Below are 23702 nucleotides of genomic sequence, written 5' to 3'. Positions count from 1 at the left end.
GAAATTTCATGCATTCTGCTCGCCTGCCTACGTGTCATTGAACCCATAGGCATGTGGTGGCAGATTCGTGAACACCGAAAGAGACGAACAGGCGGAGCAATTGCTGGCCCAGACTGAAATGCTAACGTAGCCTACAAACACACCTCAACCTACCAACCAACCAAGCCAAAGTCAGTTCGATTCGCCCTGCACTTCTGAGAAAAACAAAATATGCCACTTATAATCTAGTTTGGTTTACGGGCAGAACAAGCGCGTCTCCTACACGCGACCTGCACTGCCTCTTGCACACATGCACGGCGCACCGCATCACATAGACGTCGTCGGAAACGTACACAATATTATCTCTTTCTTGAACTGTTGTCGGTGACATCTTCGCTTTGGAGAGTTGACATCTTCGTTATGTCGCCGAGATGCGACATAACGACAGAGAGTGAACTTAGGGAGGTATTCTGTAAGCGTTCACCTAGTGGACATGCCAATTTCGTTTGCTGCTTAAGTGCTCATTGGCTGGGCTGGGATACGCATGAGAAGGAGACAGGCGCCCACAACCAATCAGCACTTCAACAGCAAACAAAACGAGCATGTCCACTAGTTGGAAGCTTACAGAATACCCCCTTCCCCCCTACCTTTGCCCCCCTTCACCCCCTCTGGAGTGAGGGGCTCTGCTCAGCCGACCGCCGGCAATTTGAGATTAATAAAGTTTTGCCCTCTTTTACTTGTCGTGTGACACGCGTGGCGACAAGTAGATACCGATATGTCGCATTAGTGAAACAATTATCAAAGCACAGCGCTTCCTGAATTAGTTCATGTAGTGTATAGCTCATATTTATCGAATAAACACCACGTAATTAACAGCTGTCACCCACCTGCACATTTCGCTGAGCAAAAGGCAGTAGTCCTTGCAGACACCGTGCCTTGACACGAAGACTTCTTCGGGAGTTTGCTTGGTTTCCATGTGCCTCCAGTCATACCTGAAAATAGGTAAGATAACTTCCCGCAATTCTTAATAAGTTATAACTATCCGAGGAGGAAGCAAAGATTCTTGTGACAAGCAAGAAGTAAACAGTTTACCGAACAACGCCAGAACCAACCAATTAAATGTCATTTAAATTTGTCTGTTAATTTCTTCGAAACAGCGCCACAGAAAGACACGTTTATCATCTATTCGCTACAAAAATAAGACTTAGCTGACTTTCCATCTGTTACATTTTGGTTTCTTAGCAATGCTGGCTCTACTGAAACACTTTGCATTGCAACCCCCCAGTTCTTTTTTTTTCTTTCTCGATCTTTTTTCTCCCAAATTGCTTGAGGCTGCCCGCAACAAACTGGCCGCCACCCTGCTTCGTTTGTTATATCAATCATAACTTGTTCCTTTTGTTCTACCTGCGCGTTAGCTTCATATAGAACCGACGCGGAGCTTGAAGTATTAGGCTGCTGTCGAAAGCAGCCGCTTTATTGATTTTTCACGACAGCTTATAGCGACTAGATTCGGCGTTTCTTGCTTCTCCCTCTATATTTTCTTAAAGCATGCCTGAAAATAGTGTTTCCAGACAGTTCGTTCATAGCAAAGGCTGGTGCTTTCATTTTTGTTGTTCCTTTTATTGTTTAGATAGTAATCGTTACGTTCGTGCGCACCGAGCAGACATTTTGAGCGATAATCGATCGACGAGCGCCTCTACGGTAACTAGCTGTGTACCGAACCGCGACGGCGTTAATAATTAACGACGCCCGGCACGCTATAAGGGCTATTACCGTTTATGACGCAAAACAAAATCAAGCTCAAAACTATAGCGTGCACCCGATGGCGTGTCATAAAGGGAATGGCGTACTGCGACCAGTGCTTGCCGTGACACTGTTCCGGTTTCAACTTTCACTTAAGCCATTGATCCACAAAGCAATAGAAAGCAGCAGGTCGCACCGTCTCGTCACAACGTTCAGCGTACCACTGAAGAGGAAATGCAACTGCAGGGTAATCTAGTGATGAGGCATCAAACAATTGAGCAAGCCCAGACTTAATGGTAGCGACCGAGAGGCAGTGACGCTCTCCCACTTTGTTGTTTAACTAAAGACAAATGGGGAAAGTAGGCTACATAGAAGTGACTGTCAAGAAAATGGAACTGCTCCCTAGTGTTCACATAAATGCGCATACACACCACAGACACATGAACGTGCTAAGTCTACTCACTAAAATGTAAATGTAGGCAAGACAAAACAAAACTACACCAAACAAAATATCATACCAAGAAAAGTGTGCCCCCCCCCCCCCCCCGCCCCTGATATGCACCAACGTTAAATAAAAGTTCATGCTCCCTGTGCAAAATAAAAGAAACAAAAAACGCACGCACATTATACTGCGCCACACACGAACGTCATTGTTCACGTATTCCTCATCTTAAACGCTCACTATATGTACAGTTAAGAGTTTACAACTCAAATCGTATTAATTAGCTTCCTGCTAAAAAAGAAATTCTATTGGGCTCTGTTCAGCGGGGCATCAGCATGGGCCAAGTATCCATTCTCTTACAGGTTGCCAACAAAACCTCGCAAATACAGCGCACGTAGCCCAGTTACTCGTTTATTGTTGCTAACACTCGTATGACCACCGAAACGCATGTTCATATTGGCCCACAATTTTAGTCAAATCGAACTTTCCCACAACGTTTCACGTCATCAATGCATAAGGGGATGTTCTCGGTGGGGCCGATTACATCTCGTAGGGCTATTAGGGTTGCTATCTATGTCCACCGTGATGTCCGATTCCACCATTTTGACTTGATCTGCCATCACAGTGATCATGTCCCCTCTGATTGGCTCGAAGAAGCACGCATGGTGAAAATCAACAACATCAAGGGTTTAAAGCGCCGTGAAGAATAGTAGCAGCCCGGTTAACACTTTCCTTTCAAGGCGCATCACTGCCGAGCACGTTCACAACCTGCACGCGCATCGGCAAAATCGGTCAAGGCGGTGCAGCTGCGCGAAGCTGCGATAAACGCAACGACAGAAAGAGCTGAACGAGGGATCAAAAACGAAGGCGAGTGACGGATGTGCTGACCACCGATTGAAATTTAGTTTTCATCATGCAAATCATACAGGCAGGAAGACAAATGTGATGAGAGAGACACCAAAACACAAAAAAAAAAGGGACAGGGAATCGGCGACCATATCGATGGAGCACGGGAGCTAGAGATTGCTCCGATACGTTTTGTTTCTTTCCTTGTCCAGCAACTGAAATGCCACAATGCTCCAACAAAAGAGGCCGTGCCTGCTTGTTGTGAAAGCTTTCGTAATCACGCTATAATCTGATCTGCGTGCTTCCTAATGACGTCGACTCGACAAATATATCATTGCATAAGAACACCAGCAGCGCGCAAGGCCAGATTGGTGCCTGTCATATGAATGGCGTTGTTCGCATGCTCTCTTTAAGGCGGCTTTTAGTGCACATATTACGGTGGGGCACCAGATTCACTCACGGTGTCTCCTATTGGGCTTATTTGGTGTGTTTCCTTCAGCACGTCAAGCGAGCAAGCGGGTTTGTCGATGGTCGACGCCTTTGGCACTGCCTTGCCTATCTTTATCAGAATTGGCGGTTGTGCTTCCTAAGTATCCGCTCATTGTCTCTTGTATACAACTTCCACCATTTTTGTGAAGGGTTACAGCGAAGTCCTCTTCTCATCGCATGTTCATGGAACCCGTAATGAATCTCAGTGGACATACTCCGTCATACAGACAAAGAATCGGTGCGCATATTCTGAGTTTGGACGCATCTCGGCTTTCACGCAACACGCTCCTTACGGCGCAAGTTCCAAGTAACAGGCGGTGGGAGGTTTGGCTAACTAGCAAAGATCTATAGAGCCAGAGAACTCTTCTCGATCAAGCCCTGCGAACTGCGGAGACCAGTGGAGCCCTGGACTGATGGACCCATCCACCGCCCAAAACCACTAAGAGAAATGAAGTTTATATTACTAATACTTCTACGTTCTTAATCGATGAACGACTTGGAAGTTTCACATAATAGATTTTACGTCCGCTTATTCAACACTGCTGGCATTACGGGCCGATGAACACAGGGCACCGATAGTCACCAATCCGGAAGAGACAAATCGTCCAGAGCGGCAGAAAAAGCGAGGCGCCCTGGCAGAGAGGGAGGAAGTTCCAGGAAGTGACGCTAGGTGAAGGTCGGCCACCGGACCGGTAGTTGAAGACGGGCCGTCGGGTTCTGGACCCGAGCTACCAGGACTTCACCCGGCCGGGGCCTCGAGCTTGTCATGCTGTTCCCGGGCGTCATAACTCCACCCGATCACGGACTGCAGCCCGAGGCCGGCGAACTCCTGCGCCCGTGGGCAGAGCGGGAGCAGTCGGGCTACGAGTCCGAGTTCTACGCACAGCTGCCGGGCCAGAACGCCGCCTCCATCTGCAGGTGCCGCCAAGCCGCCTGCGTACCCTCTCCGAGCCGGAGCTGCTAGGTCGCCCGTTCTTCGGTCCACCTCACCGACATTTTGATGAGACGAACGCCGCTTCTTCCGTGGTTTCACCGCCGCCCATCCGCGTCGAACTGTTGCACGAGCTTACACGCGTGATCTTCATTAACTCGTGTGCTGTTGGTACTTTTATAGCTCTGAGTGTATGTTGTTTCTTCTGGTAAAATTTTCATTGAGTGTTTGTTTTATGTGTTTCTTTTATTGCGATAGCAATTATATGGACACTTCAACCGGATTTCTGCCGTCGGCGTCGCCGTCGCCTTGAGGTTCCGTATAGATTCCAAGGGCGATAAAATCGTCGCCGCGCGCCGTATGCGCGAGCGAAAGCGCGCGTGGGACGCGCGCTATCACGGAGGTCGAACTCCCCCGCGCGCTATCACGGAGAGCGAACGCTCGGCGGCAAGTAAACGCGACCGTCGCGTGGGGGTATGGGAGGGAGAGAGGCGGGGCGGCGCTGTGCTCCGGCACCAAAGGCGTATCTTGCCACTCAATCTCCCACGCGAAAGCAACAAAGCGGGAAGAGGGGGGGAGGGGGGAGGGGGGGGGGCAGCTTCTCCTCTGCCAACTTCTCCTCTGCCCTTTGCGCGGCGGTGCCCGTCGCCCGCGCCGTCTCTTATCTCCACACGGCTCTGATCTTTGTATGCGCTGTGCATTCGCCGCTCAGTTTCTGTTGAAGCGATAGACCGCGCGAACCTGCGCTTGCTGCCAGCGTTTTGACAGTCGTTGGCTGCGGTCATTCAGTGTGAACTATTCATGTTTGCCTGTGCGCGCTGACACCACGATTGTTAATTCAGTTAGTAAGCCAATGTGTCCAAGTTTATGCAGCCGATAAAACTACTATTCCTACTCCGAATAGCTCTCTACTAATTTGCTATCGCAATCGATGCTTCGCCTTTCGGGCGAAACTGCGACATTTTTTACACTATTTGTATTAAAAGTTTTGTGTGCGTTTTGAAACAAACGGCTTTGTCCTCAGTCGGGTTCTCGGAGGCTCCACTTCAGGAAACCAACCGTCTGAAACAAAAAATTCCTCAGCCCTTCCACTCCGTGAAGATGGTTAACCAGCGAAGCTGAAACGTGCCGCCCCGGTGTTTATCAGTGGGTCAATCCCGACGGTTCTTTAAATTATTTATCAATTCCAAGGTTACACACACGTTCGGCTGCGAAGGAGAGAACGACGTCACTTACGGGATGCCCGCAGTCCGCCGTTGACGCTTGCGTTCGATATCTCGAGTTTGCTCGGCGGCGTTGTTAGCAGCATTCGCCCGCCATTGCCGCTTGCGATTCCTCGAAATTAAATTGCTTGAAAATTAAATCTGTCCGTTACGTGAGAGAAAGAATGGCTCACACTCCCTCAATCAATGGATCATACCCCCGTAAACGCGGCCTCCCCATTACGACGACGGAAGAGAAGTGAAACTCTACGCTGGAATGATGAGCGCCAACGCAGCCAGCTGTGGAAGAAGACGACGACGACGAACGCGGGAGCAGTCGCACGAGTGCATGGCAATACGAGCACGAGCGCAACCCGAGGGGCGCCAACGAGCCAGCTGCGGAAGAAGACGACGACGCTCGAGACAATGCTGATGATAGTTTCCTGTACACGGGCTATTTCGCCTAGACATATAAAGCTTCGCTTTAATAAAGAAAGAAAAGAACATGCATCACAGAGTCCGCATGGCATGATTGAGCGCGGACGACTCCCCGTTTCCGCAGCAGATTATAATAAGTGCTTGCGGTACGTAAACGAGTGCTTGGTGCAGCCAAGAGAAGAAACAGCAGTATTTAGCGATACCTTCGGCTCTGAACTCATTGACTGGGACGCCAGCATTCTTGCATACTCGTCGCGGTCGCCCAGTACTGGGCTACCCATAGCTACTCATAGAACGTCATAGCTATGAGGCTATGGGGTTCTGTGGGCTCGAGTTCCTGGGTTCAATACAGGTCGTGACGACCGCATTTCGATGGGGTGGAGCTCAAAAAAAAAAAACCGAAAAAAAAAACGATCGTGTACTTGCATTTAGTGCACTTTAAAGAACCCCAGGTGGTGAAAATTAATCCGGAGTCCCGCACAACGGTACGCATCCCACAATATACGTTAATGGTTACAGTTTCTTTCACGATGAAGACCAACTTTTTATTTTTGCTTTGCAACATTTATTACTGTGTTTTCTACGCTAGCCGAGCAGCTACAGTTGGGTGAATACGCTTTGAGTTTCATAGTGTTTTGAGACTTGCGCTTATTTAAGAAACCTTGGTGTTAGTGAAGTGAAACTTTTTCCTCTAGTGAAGCAAATATATGAATCGGTACAAAATGACATATTTTAAAAGAAAAGTTTGCTTTATTAAAGGCAATGCCGTTATTACGGCCATATTGTTAAAAGCACCTATGTCTAGGAGACAGTTTGGCTTAGTAGAATTATCCTGCCGTCTTCTGATTGATTAATGGTATGCTTCCTAAATGTGCAAGCGTATACATTTTATAATAAATAAATAAATAAATAAGTAAATAAATAAATAGCGTATACATCGTTTGGACAATTGTATGACTCCCTCCGAAAAAAGAAAATCCTGGCTACGTGCGTGGTTCAACTTCAGTTAAGGAGCCTACAATGAGGCGGTGTCACGTGCGTTGTAGGCTCTAACCTCAATCGTGCACAAGATGAGATAAAAAAAAATGTCACAGTTTCGCCCTAAGGGCGAAGCAATGAATGCGATAGCAACACAGCAATGTCATATACGAAGTAAGGTGAGCGGCTTTGGTAGCAATGTGAATTGTAGTAAACATGAGCTGATTAAGTAAGCAGGTGTGCTGCGCCGTAAGTAGACCTACATGAAGAGAGACTCGATGACCACGAGAAGGCGCTTGTGAAACGGCGGTGTTGATGAGAAGCGCTTCCCGTGGGCAGCGCGTGCGAAGGGACACACCTGTAGCGCTGCACTGCCGATCCGGGCAGCACTGCATGTGGAGCGTGCGTTGGAAAATGTGGCCCGAGTATTACTAACTGAATGAACAAGCGTGGTGTGAGCGCGCACAAACAAACACGAATAGATCACACTGAATGACTGCAGACAACGACTGTCAAAACGCTGGCAGCAAACATACGCCGCAGCGGGCGAAGGTACGTGCGGTCTATCGCTTCAACGGAAACTGAGCGGCGCATGCACGGCGCATAAAGGTCAGAGCCGTGTGGAGATAAGAGACGGTGCGGACGAGCGACGAGAGCGGTTGTTGGCACCGTAGAAGTGCGCCCCCCCCCCCCCCCCCCGCTCCCTCCGGCGCTGGCTTCCTGCTTCCTTGCTTGCGCGTGGGAGATGAGTGCGTTCGCTCTCCGTGATAGCGCGCGTACCCGCACGCTTCCGCTCGGGCATACGGCGCGCGGTGCAGATTTTATCTATAGGGAACCTGACGGCGACGGCGACGGCGACGACGACGGCGACGCCGACGGCAGAAATCCGGTTGAAGTGTCCATATAATTGCTATCGCAATAAAAAGAGAAGAAAGCTATTATTATATGACAATGTAGTCCGAGTCATCCCCGCTTAAGCCATTCGAATTTGTAGCTGGAAGTGTGTTACTGTCCATTCCGTTCAGATCACTGTATGCACAACGGTGTCGTGCACACACAGGTATAGACATCAATATTTGTGCGCACAATGCTAATGCCAGCAGCAGAAGGCAGAACGCTGTCGTGGCTCCGCTGCAAGATAGATTGGAGCTCAATCGGCTTTGAATGACTTGGTTTGGTCGTTTTGCAAGCAAACATGGTTTGGAATTCAACGACTTGGTCTGGTCGCTTTGCAGGTAAACTTGGTTTAGAATTGAACGACTTGGTCTGGTCGTTTTTGCAGGTAAACTTGGTTTTGAATTGAACGACTTGGTTTGGTCGTTTTTACAGGTAAACTCACCGCCCGTCTGTACGTCTCTGGATACCCAACCGTCCACGCGCGAGCTCCGCATTCAGGGTTGGGTTATGTCGCTCATGCACGACTTTTTATCGCTCCCAGAAAGCGTTTTCGACTGCTTCTCTCTTTACCGCTTACCGGTGGGAGAACCGCGCAGAGGCGCTCAAAAAGGCCACGTGATCGCCTCTATACTGGGCAACACGCGCCTGCAGCTGGAGCTAGAGCGAAGGCTCACGCCGCGGACGGCCACAGTATGTGCGCTCCCTTCTCGATCGTCAGTCGTGCGCGATGGGCTCATACATTATGCAAAGCGCGCCTTTGCCGCTTCCGATGCGTGCCCGGCGAGATAGGAACCGCGCGAGCGGTGGGGCGGTCAAGGTTTTCCCGAGCGCCGTGTAACCCTCTCTTGCCGTCACCGGCGAATCCCCGCTTCTGCACTTCTTTCGGCCGTCCTCCCTTGTTGCCGGTGACGTGGTTTAGAATTTGGGTCACTACCATCAAGACGGTATCTTATCCATTCCCCGGCGGCTACTTTGAGGCTATACTCCCCCTATATCTTACACCTGCTGCTTGGTGCGTTGAAGGTTGCTACACAGCGTAATACTGTACAGTGGTATAGTACGTATCCGTGAGAAAACACAGGACCCTATTGGAGAGACATTCTCAGATGGTATTAACATGGCATTTTCGAGTTATCGGCTTTATCGATAAATGAGGGTCCTACGAGTATACCTCTAAGCCCTAGAAAGAACACTGTCGAGCCCTAATTTGTTTACTATGATAGCATTCGTACTGATCGGTTTAGGTTTCGTCTCCCATGCACGAGGTGTATATGCAATGACGAAGAAAGTGGTCACGTGGGAGCAGCGTATCGTGAAATCCTGGCACTAGCTTCGGCTCCATCTGTCGTCTGCTATGCTACTACATCGAACCGCACGACGGGTCCACTTTAATTTTCCTTTGTTTTGTGTGTGTGTGTGTGTGTGTTTTTAGGGGCGAAGCTCCTTAGGGTGTGGGTCTGTCCCTACTCTGTAGTAGTAGTAGTAGTAGTCGTAGTAGGTAGCCACGTCTACTTTTATGAGAAAAAAAAATTCCGAAAGTTGTGTCCGTAGCGCGGAATCGAACCAGGGACCCCTCGCTTCCAAACGCGCGGCGCTAACCACTACGCCACGAAGCGCACATGTACACACGCACCACGATGACAATAAATACCCAACATTAACGAAAGACTGCGCGTTTCTTACGCGTTTGTGCTAGCGCGTTACGGCCCGTGTAAGAAGCTGGTGTAAGACGCTGTGGCCTCTCCGCCTTACCCCCGTATTCATAAACGCTCCTCGACTTGAACTTGACTTGCCACCGCCTTGGGCAGCGCGTTCGAAACGCGTTGAAGGCGGTGGCAAGTCAAGTTCAAGTCGAGGAGCGTTTATAAATACGGGTGGTTATACTCTCTCAGCAGTCATGTGATGGCGTCGGCAAACGCGGTGCACGTTCCGGCTTGTGTAAACGGCTGCGTAAGACGCTGTGGCCTCTCCCCCTTACTAGAGAGTACTGCACGTTTCTAACGCGTTTGTGCTAGCGTCCCCTTAAGTGGGAGATGGTGCAATTATAATGAAGGGCGCTGTTATAAAATAGGAATGACGTCACATATGGCGCGTGTCATTGGTGGAAGTCAATCGTTCGATTTAGTGCGGCGAGACTGGGCGAATTACACGGAAGATTCACGGCTTACCGATGATTCCCTCCGGAGCTTCGCCCACTCATCATCATTCACCCGGTGGATATGCGGGTTTTTTTTTTTTTTTTTAAGCGAAGCTTTCTTTGCAAACCCTCCCTGATTTACCTGATCCTGGCTGCTGGGTGCTTCTAAGTGCTGCTCCTGTTCTGCTGAATAGCTCACATTAGAGAAATGTTAGAATAATTTCAAACTTCTCTTAGCTTTAGAGAAAGCAGCGGAAGTAGCAGCGTATCAATACGTGTTGCTTATTGTTATTTTTTTACTTCAATGGCGGAAATTAACTATGCCTTCAAGGATCTTGATCTGTTTCGTGCTTGCACACGCATTTCGTATTTGACCAGGTTCTTTGGCAGACTCTGCGTGAGCATTATGTCCTGATTTTTTTTTTCTTAATGGTCTTTCTGTTATTATTATTGCAACCTACATAGTATGCAAAATTTTGCCTGGAATAACTTGTTTTGAGTCCGTGCTAGGTATGTGTTATTTACTTGCTTTCATTCTGTCATGTGTCGTGTTATTTGCCACAATGAACGAAATCGAACTTTCCCAACTGTAATTTCTACCGTTTTTCCCCTGCCATATACAGTATGTGTACAATTCTACCGCACCCCGAATTGTAACGCGCAGTTATATTACCGCCCAAATATCCTCCAAAATAACCTGTTGCCGATTCTACCGTGCGTATCAAGTAACGAAACCTGAGCCGACCAGTACCGTGTTGAGACAATCTTATGGAACATACAGAGGCACACAGACACGCACACAGCTGAATCTTAGCGGCTAATGGCTATAAGAGTCCAACTGCACCTCCTATTCGTGGTCTACCGACCACAGAACACCATCTACACTTCCATCTAATGCATTAGAAATGCCACGCGTGCAGCAAAATGGAAAATGGCGACCGAAAACCAAGGCATAAGAAAACAAAGTCCGTGTCATGGCAGTGTGGCTGGCTACCTTGCATTGAGCTTCGTTTTCGTTGAGCTTCAGTTTTCAGATTTTAGGTAGAATTAGCTACGATTGTAACGCGCATGCAAATTTGAACGCACTTCTTGTTCAAAAAAGGTGAGAGTTAGAACCGTGCGAATGTACGGGAGGCTATCCAGTGTTTCGACTAGCCGTAAAGGGGATGGCGTGTTCTAATAAAAAGCGTGTTTATAATGCAAATGGGTGTCCACGCCGTTGATATTACACGCTTATGATGTTTCGTGCATACCACATGCAGACACCCTAAATGCACCGGTTCTTTATAACGTGCTTGCAGCGCTGAAATAAACAGAAACATACAAAATGAAGCAGACAGGACGAGCGCTGAACGAACATCAGTTCTGTCTGCATCATGTACCTCAGCGTTCTGCCCTGAACTACTAAAACGATTCTTTGATTATTTATTCACACTGATGGCTAGTTCCTCCGAAAGAGCGCCGCTACAATAAACAATGCTGACCACCATCAATTCGTGCCCTTTCTCTCACTGTTCCAAACACACCATCTTCGCCTCAAAGGCCATCACAATAGGGAAATCATTTATGGACGTTAACATGGGGGCACTCATTTCCAGCACTTTATTTGGTACGACTGCGCAAAGGAACATAGCGTCGTTAATGTGCACTGCGTGCCTCGTGAACCCATGACTTTTTTTTCTGAGATATTTTCCCTTGTTTTTTTTTTCTTTTTTTACCTTGAGCGCCGAGTTTCAGAGGTCGTGTGCCAAGGTTGTGGCTTCCTACGTTCCCCTTGGCTTTCCCATGCGTCCTCGTTAATTATTAAGAATAAGGTCGTGAATTTCAAGCAAGCAACGTGCCACTGGAAAACGCTACTCGTCAACTCCGAAACTTTCCCATTCTTTGTTGAAAAAGACCGATTGCCACATCCGGCGCAATGTTTACTCACGTGATGTTTTCCGCAATCCAGCGAAAAAACATGCGAATCTTTTGCAGGTCGTTTCTGCAGTAGGATATCAGGTGATAGACCAGGGTTTGTAGCGTGGATTTGGCAGTGTTAGGAACCTGCATAGTAGATAGAAAAGAAAGATATAAACGATGTAGATTTTGCGTAAGCGATTTCGTAATACCAAAATAGGAGTGCAATCCCATAATTGCGATTTTGCAAAATTTTGTTTTGTTATGTGCACCCGCTCACAAAGCTTTACATTAGGGCAGCATCGACAAGCACTTTGGATTGAAATGCTAAAAGAACTAAATAACAACTCTAAGCAGCATTTCGTGTTCATCACTTTACGAGCTAATCCAGTTCGAGTCGATGAAGTTCTGTCTGAGGGGCGCTGAAAAAAAACAAGAAAGATGAAAACAAACATCATGCTTTTGCAGTGTTTATCGCTTTTGCCATCTGTTAAGATTGTGTATTAAGAGGAAGCTTTAGCTCGGGGCTCCTATCTAAATACATGGGAAAGGAGAAATCGTTTTTCTCGGCAACCACTGCGCCAAATTTGGGGAGGTTTGTTGTTCTTAAAAAAAAAGTTAAAATATAGTAACTTCGTAACTCGGCAAGAAAAATGATATCACAGTTCTGTAAATTGCATCTAATAGTATCTAAAGCGGGCAAAACTGATTTCTTATACACCGCTCTGCAGTATGCCGTTCTTATGTGAGTATGGCTTTTGCAAAACGCATGTAAGCATTAGAACAAATTCACGTAAGCTGTACATTTATATATCAACTTTGCCCGCTTTAGATGCTCTAACGTATGCAGTTTACAGAACGGCGATATCTGTTTTTGATGCATGGTGCAGCCACCTGGGGGCGCCGAGCTCAAGCAGACAAACACAGCTAATATTGCAGTGACAAAGTGTATTTTACTTTGCGGCTAGTGTAAATTTTCGGCAGCAACACGCAGGCGCGGATCCAGGGGGGATGTCCGGATGTCCTGACCCCCCCCCCCCCCCTCAGATTTCTGCGTCGCCCCCTCGCTGACAGGGGGATGGCCCTGTCGCAAAAAAATATGGCCACCAGCATTCTTCAAAATTATTTTTCGCGAACGCCAGTGGTATCAGCCATATAGAGGGAAACTAGCTCGCTCACAAGCGTAGTTGTATTCCGTAGGAGTGTGGTGTCGCAAAGTTGCCGTAGTTATTTTTAAAGACGATAGTCTTTCTTGGGGAACTTAAACGCTGAAAATTTGGTCTGTCTGTCTGTCTGTCTGTCACCCGATTCAGCCACCCGGCCAAAGTTGAACCACTTGCTTACCGCCCACACTACTTAAACTGGTACGGCTGTTCATACTTGTCAACGTTATCGATCACAAAGTAAAAAAGTTGGCCGCATATCTGCTTGCTTCGCTGCAAATGACATCGAAAGACGATAGTCTTCTGCCACCCCTGATAAGTAACACCCTCTCTTGTCCACCCTCCCTCCCCTCACGCTCTTCCCCTCCCCTCTCACTCCTCCCATGATGGATGCAATGGAGATTTTGCTGAATTCAATTCAAATTTACCGCGTTCGCCCTGCTCTCGCGCCATCTGTTGGGACCTTTTATTACCGTTGACTTAAAGCCGGCTGCAGAGCCGCGGCTTCAGTCGGCTTCTTTTAACGCGTAGCGTTTCCTACACCATTTCTAACGCATTCGACGCCATTTCTAACGCATTGATTTTTCATTTACTAACGCAAAAACCAGTACAATATGTATTCCTAATTAAATGAACGCTACGGATTACGGTTATGTGCCTCAAAACTCTGTACTGCTAAATTAGCCATCCTATACTCCGTTTCATACATCAGCCAGGTGCAACGCTGTAAAAGCTGCGCAAGAAGTACGGCCATTAAAATGTATTACTCCGCGCGTTCCGTCTATGCAGCGGTCTATGCTTCGCTGCGCGCCAGCGGCGTTTGCTCGCGCGAGCTTGCACGTGAGGCTGCAGCGACGGGCTGCAAATAAAACGCGCATAGCATGGCATTTTCAGCGCAGCTTAAGAAACTAGGGTCTTTAGAGTTACGTATCTATGTATTTTCTATTAAAGGAACACACCTCCTAATACTTACCTAGTGATGTTGCGCCTCAGATATGCGTAATATTTACTTTGTGATCGATAACGTTCACAAGTATGAACAGCCGTACCAGTTTAAGTAGTGTGGGCGGTAAGCAAGTGGTCCAATTTTGGCCGGGTGGCTGAATCGGGTGACAGACAGACAAACAGACAGACAGACAGACAGACCAAATCTTCGAAGAGTATGCTATAATATCTGGAGCAAGAATTAATAAAAAAAAAGCAAAGCACTGCGATTTGGGGATTTCAGAGAAGAATCACTTGGTGAAGTACAATTTGTGCAAGCTGCAAAAGTTCTCGGATTGTGGTTTCAACCAGGAGACATTTCGCCAAAAAGTTGGGACGAACCCCTAAAAAAAGCTGCCCAAGTGGCCGAAAACCCACGCCATCAAGATTTAAGCCTAATAGAGAAGGCGGAAGTAGGGAAAACAAAACTATGTTCTCCTGCCTTCTATGTAGCAAGAATCGCAAAAATGCCTCGACTGGTTGCAAACAGACTGACTACCCTCATAGGGAGCTTCCTTTGGGGAAAGAAACCAGCACCACTTACAAAAACAGTTACTAGAATACCCCCATCACGAGGGGGTTTAGGGATACCAAACGTTTCTCTAACAGCACGAACTCTGGCAGCAAAAACAGTAAGCTCATTAATTTACGAGAATAACTTCCCTGGAAAACCTTTACTGAGATATTGGATTAGTACTCTTGATCGCTTTGTCACAACAGAGATCTGGAAAGGCCCGAGAGCCGAAATCCCGCTACAATTTTACAAAGAAGCAGTGAACACAAAAAAAGCGATCGAGGAACTCTGTCCAGAAACCCCGCTAGCAGACATAAAGACCGCAGAAATAAGCGCTACAATGGCTCTGAAGGAGTTGAAGATGGAAGATGTACCAAAAAGTCTACCACATAAGTGGAAATTTTGGAAACACACGCAATTACCGAAGGAAGTGAAAGACTTTGAATGGAAAAGACGGTGGGGAGTTCTCCCGACAAAAATAAGACTTGCACGGTTCGGGATCACACCATCAGAGGAATGTCCTAACTGCAAACAATCTGAATCGCAAAGGCATGCATTCAAAGAATGCCCTTCAGCAAAAGTTGTTTGGAAGATAGCCAACACCAAGTTCAGAACAAATCTAGCCAAAAAAGAGAAGAAGAAAAGCCTCTTTGAAAAATTACTGACCATAGTAATAATGTATAATTTGTGGAAAAGAAGAGGGCTTGCTGAAATTAAGAAAAAGCCCCAAAAGGCGGTATATCCGGTATTAAAAAACACCAGAATCATGATGTGCAAAATATTAAATGAAGAGCTAGAAAAAAATGGAGTAGATAATTTTCTTAAAAAATGGCATACAAAATTTTGGATAGTTAAAGAAAACACAGTTGAAATCCCACTTATTCCATACTAACACGCCTTTAAATCTTTGAACTTTAGGAAAAAAAATGGAATTATGTGACCCCAATAACATTTCAAGAATACCAATTTTGTGAGAAATAAAGGGCAGCCTAAACATTGTATAAAAATACAAGGCTGATCCATTTGCAAGTGCATTTTCCAATGTATTGTGAGTCAAACTAAACATTGTATAACTGTGCAAGTTTGAACGAAAGTACAATATAATAGCCTAAACATTGTATAACTGTTCGCAACTAATCAAATTTTATGTTACAAATGCCTAGTGTATAATTGTGTGTAATAGTATGTACACAGATACCAGTATATCAAGAAAAATTAATGGTGTTACAGCTGTGAATTGTAAAAAATGTAGAGATGACAATAAACTTCTCCTTGTGTAGCAAATTTTCAGCGTTTAAGTTCCCCAAGAAAGACTATCGTCTTTAATATTACGCATATCTGAGGCGCAACATCACTAGGTAAGTATTAGGAGGTGTGTTCCTTTAATAGAAAATACATAGATACGTAACTCTAAAGACCCTAGTTTCTTAAGCTGCGCTGAAAATGCCATGCTATGCGCGCCGACGAACGACGTTCCCCGACTGCGCGCCGACGAGAGCCCTCTGCCATGGAGGAAGGAAACCCTCTGCACAAGCTCATGTTTCCCGATGTATTGCCAGATGGCGTCCATGTCTCACGCAGCGCCTCCTCAATTTTATCAATGCCAGCCAGATGCGGCCGATTCAACATAAAGGAAGCGCTGTCTGAGGCAGGGCAAAACATAAATGGCCGCTTGATGAAATAATGCGGTAAAATGAAATCTGTTCAAACAAACCTTCATGCCAGGACGGAAATGGTACGAGAACAGCATCACGGGTGGCCGCGGATCAGACCAGCACTCATGTAGTACGGCCGGCAGAAGACTATCGTCTTTCGACGACATTTGCAGCGAAACATGCAGATACGCGGCAAATTTTTTCTCATCAACACCTTCAACCTCCTGGCGCCGGCAGTGCCTTATTCGTCCCGTCGGTGGCGTCGAATGAACGAGGGGACGTCCCTTTTGCCAAGCACGTCGATGTCCGCGCGAGCGCCTTCGCGCCTGATCAACGTAGTTCCCCATTGGGGTGTCATCGGTTGCCTCATTGGCTGTGATCAATTCCGCGACCAACCTGCTTAATGAAAGAGATCTCTCGCTGAGGGGTTCATATATAAATAATAACAACTAACAGCTAAACTAAGAACTACGCATAGGCAACTTTTCTTTAACTGTAGCACTCATTGTGATCACAGTTACACGCTGACAATATCCAGTACGAGCACAGTACCGTTCGTACGCTACAAGTTTTTCATTGTAACTTTGCAGTTTTATTGTCTTACATTAAGCATAGGAGGCTCAAAGCCGCCGGATCCGTTTATGTGAGTGGCCGTTCTCGCGGAGCGGGGCGAAGCCTCGAGCAGCGGCTGCGAAGTGGGGGAGCGTGACGTCAGCGGCCAACGCCAGCCAGCGCGCGGGCCTATAGGATGGCGTCGCGTGGTTAGAGAACGGGAGCAGATGCGCGCCTTGTGTAAAAGGATGACGTCGCGCGGGAAACAAAACATGAAGACACTGGCTCGCGCTATCGGCTACTACGCCACATCGTTCTTCTTTTAGGTGGCGTCGTGAGTCTTCATACGCGGTGATTCGCATATCGTAAACAACAGCATAGTGGTTGCAGCGTGGGAGCGGAGCGTTACGCCCGTATTCAAGAACGTTCCTCTATAGTCAACACAATAGCTCGACTCGAGAGAGAAGATAGCACCACCATCCCTCCACATAAATGGTCACTGAGCTTCGTGATCTTTCACGGGAATTCTTGAGAATTGTCGCGTCTTTATCACTCGAGAGGCGGCGCTGTGCTCAACAAGGTGGTGTGGAGTAAGAGCTTCGAGTCGAGGGTTGTTTGAGAATACGGGATTTAGTCCAAAGCAAGCGAAGGTGACTCAGCTAAACACAAAGAATCTTCTTAAGGAAATCAAAGTGTCCCAACAGAACTCCAAAGACGGACCCGTGCTTACCCATTTATAACGAACCTGCGACAGATCATCCCAAACTTTATTTTAAAAAACAATACAGGCTAGATATACCGGGTGTTCAAAATTAAGCTTTATGGTTTTCTTAAAATTAGGTACCGGGAGGCACGTGAAGACCAACTGCGCAAAAAGGTTATGTGGCCAGGGGGACACAAAGTGAGATGATAATTATCGCTGTCAGCAGCCGAATTCACTAAAATTGAATAATTAACTTTTTATTGACTGCAGTAAGTGTGTATGTTTGTATTCAAAAGTTAGAGGCAGTCGTGTTTCTACACAGTTTCACTTGGAAGAATTCTTCTAGCATGTCTATGCTCCGAGATATCCAACTCCAAATTTTAATTGTCGTTTGCATGATTACACATGCAAGAGAGTGACGATCGGCGCAAAGCTCCCCCCTGGTGTGACGCGGCTGTTGGGTGCGGCGTTTAGTCTGACAACACGGCGGAGGCATTGGCAAAGATAATAACTGTCCCCTTCCCCTCACGGCTGGCGAAATAAAAAAATGTCACAGTTTCGCCCTAAGGGCGAAGCAATGAATGCGATAGCAACACAGCAATGTCATACGAAGTAAGGTGAGCGGCTTTGGTACCAATATGAATTGTAGAAAACATGAGTTGATTAAGTAAGCAGGTGTGCTGCGGCGTAAGTAGACCGACATGAAGAGAGACTCGATGACCACGAGAAGGCGCGTGTGAAACGGGGGTGTTGATGAGAAGCGCTTCCCGTGGGCAGCGCGTGCGAAGGGACACACCTGTAGCGCTGCACTGCCGATCCGGGCAGCATTGCATGTGTAGCGTGCGTTGGACAATGTGGCCCGACTGTTACTAACTGAATGAACAAGCGTGGTGTGAGCGCGCACAAACAAACATGAATAGATCACACTGAATGACTGCAGACAACGACTGTCAAAACGCTAGCAGCAAGCCCATACGCCGCAGCGGCGAAGGTACGTGCGGTCTATCGCTTCAACGGAAACTGAGCGGCGAATGCACGGCGCATAAAGGTCAGAGCCGTGGGGAGAGAAGAGACGGTGCGGGCGGAGCGACGAGCGTGGTTGTTGGCAGAGTAGAAGTGCGATACCCCCCCCCCTCCCCGCTCCCTCCGGCGCTGGCTTCCCGCTTCCTTGCTTGCGCGTGGGAGATAGTGCGTTCGCTCTCCGTGATAGCGCGCGTCCCCGCACGCTTCCGCTCGGGCATACGGCGCGTGGCGCAGATTTTATCTATAGGGAACCTCACGGCGACGGCGACGACGACGGCGACGCCGACGGCAGAAATCCGGTTGAAGTGTCCATATAATTGCTATCGCAATAAAAAAAATCGAAGAACCCGTAACCGCTGTCGTAACACGCGACCGCGCAGCCTGTAAAGATGGCGGCAGATGCCATGCCGAGATAATGGCGCGAGCGGAGAAGCCGGAGGGCAGTGCGCGTGCGTTATGGTCACTAGACGGCCGGGCATGTTCCTTGCCTGGGCTACGCAAATAAAGTGACTGCTTATTTCCAAGTATTGTAAGTTTTATTGAAATCAAAAGCAACAACTGCACCATCAACAGCAGAAACCTTTTTAGCTATGCTAACGAATATTTCATACTGCCGCTTTAAGTTTGGTGTTGTCATGCACAAATCTCATGACAACACTTCACCCATCAAGATGTCAATGCCCTAAAAATGTTCAATATGACTCCCTTCCACAGCAACGCAAAGCATAAACCTCTCTTGCGTCGACTCCATAACTCTGCGTAGTACAACAATTGAAATTTGGAGTCGGATATCTCGGAGCACGAACACACTACAATAATTGTTCCGACTGATACTGTGTAGAAACACGACTGCCTCTAAGGTTTCAATACAAACATACCCACTTACTGCAGTCGACAAAAATAATTGTTCAATTTTAGTTAATTGGGCTGCTCACAGCGATAATTATCATCTCACTTTGTGCCCCCCTGGCCACATAACTTATTTCCACAGGTGGTCTTCGCGTGCCTCCCAGTGCCTAATTTTACGAAAACCATAAAGCTTAGTTTTGAACACCCTGTATTATCAGGCACAGCCGCCAAGCACATGCCTGTATTGGGCAACGTCCTTTTCCTATAAGCTCGGAGAAACCGATACCTGGCTTAGCTATAGCCAGGTATCGGTTAAGCCAGCTTAACCTCTTTCTGGGGTTTTACGTGGCAAAACCAGTTCTGCTTATGAGGCACGCCATAGTGGAAGGCTTCGGAATAATTTTGACCACCTGGGGTTCTTTAACGTGCTCTACAACGCAAGCACACGGGTTAGAATACACTTGGTTACTGCAATAATAACGTTGTGTTTGTTTAATCGAACTTTGCGCCACCAGGTGGCTGCACCGTGCAGGCCATTCACGCTTGTGCTGCCGCTCATCCGGTAAAACGCCCAGTCCGTTTGAGTTTACCCGAATACTGGATACGTTAAAACTCTCTAACGGAAACTTAGTTGAACCTGCAACGCTCTTCACAACTGAGTATTGTCTGACGGGACATCGTCAGTTGCGTGAAAGGATTATGTGCGCATTATATGTCCAAGACGGTTGTGCAACATCAGGTTTATGGCCCATCCTGAAAAAGCGGTTCGAAAATATTTCGTAAGAACAGGCACCAGTTAGGTATGGATACATATCATTAGTGATGGCAGGCTGGCTAATAATGCACACGTACTCGTGAACGAAATTACTTGTGAACACAGCCCAAGAGAGAAAAAAAATTTATTTACAGAAAGGCAGAGAGGTAGGCCTGAGCTGTAACTTGCTCTGGCCTGCTACCATACCACATACCAGAAGTTTCACCGTTTCTTAGCTGTCATTATTGACAGCGGCCTTTCATGGAGCCCTCACTACATCTACCTGAAACTGAAACTGATTTCGGTTGTACATATTGCCACGAGACAGTAAAGGGGCTGCTACTGCGCGCGACAGCCTGACATCCGTCGCCGCTGGTTGTCCTAACCTTGTATATAGCCATACTCCCTAAATAAACGTTATCCCCGTAACATCTTTGGTGGAGGTGCGGGCTAAACCTGTCAACGTGCCGGCTCCGTCAACCAAGCACGGAACTTCCAAGCGGTCGCCGTCTTGGTTGCTCCGCGATGACCAGTGAAGTGCCGACGGTGCAGCAGCCCCTTCACTGTCTCGTGGCATTATCGACACCTCAACAAGATCACTAAAAAGGACGTCTATCCCTTGCCCCGTATCGACGACGCACTCGACTGTCTTCACGGCGCCCAATATTTCTCATCTATTGACCTTCGCTCAGGTTATTGGCAGATTGCTGTTGACCCACTGGACCGCGAAAAAACCGCATTCGTAACTCCCGATGGCCTCTATCACTTTAAAGTGATGCCTTTCGGCCTTTGCAATGCGCCGGCCACATTCGAGCGCATGATGGATTCGCTTCTTCGTGGCTTCAAATGGTCAACCTGCTTGTGCTACCTTGACGATGTCATTGTTTTTTCGCCAACATTTGACAGCCATCTTCAGCGCCTCTCCACCATTCTCGAGGTATTCCGCAATGCCGGTCTCCAACTCAACGCCTCAAAATGCCGTTTCGGACACCGTGAAATAACCGTACTTGGCCATCTCGTCAACGCGACAGGTGTCCAGCCCGATCCTGAAAAAGTTCGCGCCGTGAAGCATTTTCCTGTACCTTGTTCGGCCAAAGACGTACGCAGTTTTATAGGATTGTGCTCCTATTTCCGACGTTTTATTCGTAATTTCGCCTGCATTGCGCGTCCCCTTACTGCGCTCCTCAAAAAAGACGTTGCTTTTACATGGGGCTCACCCCAAGCTGCTGCCTTTTCGGCGCTTATAGATGCCCTCACGACTTCCCCTATTTTAGCGCATTTTGATCCGACTGCACCGCCGGAACTTCGCACAGATGCCAGCGGCCATGGAATCGGTGCCGTCCTCGCTCAGCGGCAGAGCGGCCACGATTGTGTTATCGCGTACGCTAGCCGCCTCCTGTCCGCACCGGAGAAGAATTACACCATCATGGAACGAGAGTGTCTTGCTCCTGTCTGGGCTGTCGCCAAATTTCGTCACTACCTGTTTGGCCGCACCTTTACCGTCGTAACTGATCATCACGCCCTCTGTTGGCTTTCTTCGCTCAAAGACCCTACAGGACGCCTTGGTCATTGGGCTCCGCGCCTCCAAGAATACTCGTTTTCAGTGGTGCACAAGTCCGGTCAGCTTCATCAAGATGCCGACTGTCTCTCACGGTATCCCGTGGATTCCCTTGATGTCACCGAGCAAGACACCGACGCCTGCGTCTTGTCTATCTCGGACCTCGTTAATATAGAGGACGAACAACGCCGCGACTCGGCTTTACGGTCTATCATCGACCGTCTCAACTCCGCCACACCCGACCCTTCACTCCACTTGTTCTTCCTTCAGGACGTCACCTTATACCGCCATAATATGCATCCTGAGGGCCCTGAACGCCTCCTTGTCGTGCCTGCCCATCTGCGGTCAGATGTCCTTCGCCAGCTTCACGATGAGCCCACTGCTGGTCACCTTGGTGTCACCCGCACTTATGATCGCGTCAGGCGCCGTTTCTTCTGACCTGGTCTCTATCGCTCCGTCCAACGATATGTCGCTAGCTGCGACAAATGCCAGCGCCGCAAGAGGCCAGCTATGTTACCTGCCGGTCTGCTTCATCCTATAGACATTCCCGCCGAACCATTCTTTCGTGTTTGGCTCGACCTTCTTGGTCCCTTTCCAACCTCGACATTAGGCAACATGTGGGTCGCCGTCGCGACCGACTACGCGACGCGATACGCCATTATCCGTGCCCTCCCAACCAGTTGCGCTACGAATATCGCCGACTTTCTCCTTCATGACATCATCCTGCATCATGGTGCTCCTCGACAGCTTCTGACCGATCAAGGCCGATACTTTTTGTCTCGCGTCATTGATGACATCCTTCGTTCCTGCTCTACCCACCACAAGCTCACAACTGCTTATCACCCGCAAACGAATGGACTCACAGAGCACCTGAACCGAACTCTGACCGATATGCTTTCAATGTACGTCTCCGCCGATCACCGCGATTGGGACGCTACTTTTCCGTACGTTACTTTCGCCTACAACTCGTCCCGACATGACACTACTGGCTACTCCCCGTTTTATCTCCTGTATGGACGCGAACCTTCTCTGCCTCTCGATACTTTACTTCCTGTCAGCTCAACCACCACGTACGTTCGCGACGCCATAGCGCGCGCCGACACAGCTCGCCAGATTGCACGTGAACGGCTCACAGTGTCTCGGGCTTCCCAGGAAGCCCTGTATGATAGTCGCCACAGAGACGTTTCTTACTCCCCAGGCGCTCTCGTGCTACTGTGGTCTCCGTCCCGCCGCATCGGTCTCTCCGAAAAGCTATTGTCCCGCTACGATGGTCCTTACAGGGTGCTACGTCAAGTCACCGACGTTACGTATGAGATCGAGCCAGTCACCGCGCCAGCGCCGTCTACGCCCCCACCCTCTGCTATCGTGCGCGTTGCGAGACTTAAGCCGTACGTAACTGGGCCCTCTGGTCCGTCGTAGCAAGCACCGGGTCGGCGCCCTCGCCCCCCCGGGGGGGGGGGGGGGGGGGTAGTGCCACGAGACAGTGAAGGGGCTGCTACTGTCGGTCGGACGAAGACGACGGCGACGAAGTGGGCAGAGGCGCGCGACAGCCTGGCATCCGTCGCCGCTGCTTGTCCAAACCTTGTATATAGCCATACTCCCTAAATAAACGTTATCCCCGTAACAATATCATGAAATTCCTGTGTGGAAAAACCTGGGGCACGTCGGTACGGTACATGCTGCAGCTGTACAGAGCACTGTTTCTGGTACGATACAGCTTGCCGGTTTTGGGCGAACACAAGCAAAACAAATATTCGCACTGTTCAAAGTTTCCAAGGCCGGGCTCTACGGGCATGTCTTGGACCACCACGATGCACCTCGACTCCTGCAACAATTATGATTGCCTGAGACTACTTGGTTCCAACATACATCACGGTTGACAACCTCAGAGCACACATTCGACGTCTGTGTCACGTACCCAGTCACTAGATTGCTGCTCTGCCGGCACAAATACCTCAAGCCACAT

General features: G+C 48.3%; 1 protein-coding gene across 1 annotated transcript in view; it reads right to left on the bottom strand.

Moving 5' to 3' along the window:
• The window catches only part of LOC119448864 (uncharacterized), a 64636-nt gene that overhangs the window by 17007 nt on the left and 23927 nt on the right, over window positions 1-23702 (bottom strand). Inside the window, exons 5-6 of the mRNA XM_037712075.2 lie at window positions 12013-12128; window positions 867-971 (exon numbers count right to left, since the gene is read on the bottom strand). Of these exons, the coding sequence (XP_037568003.1) occupies window positions 867-971; window positions 12013-12128 (221 nt within the window). The remainder of the gene's footprint in view (window positions 1-866; window positions 972-12012; window positions 12129-23702) is intronic.

This window comes from Dermacentor silvarum, chromosome 4, assembly GCF_013339745.2.
Source record: "Dermacentor silvarum isolate Dsil-2018 chromosome 4, BIME_Dsil_1.4, whole genome shotgun sequence".
Lineage (NCBI taxonomy): Eukaryota > Metazoa > Arthropoda > Arachnida > Ixodida > Ixodidae > Dermacentor > Dermacentor silvarum.
Note: the sequence above shows the minus strand (reverse complement) of the source record. Positions and strands in the feature narration are given on the sequence as shown.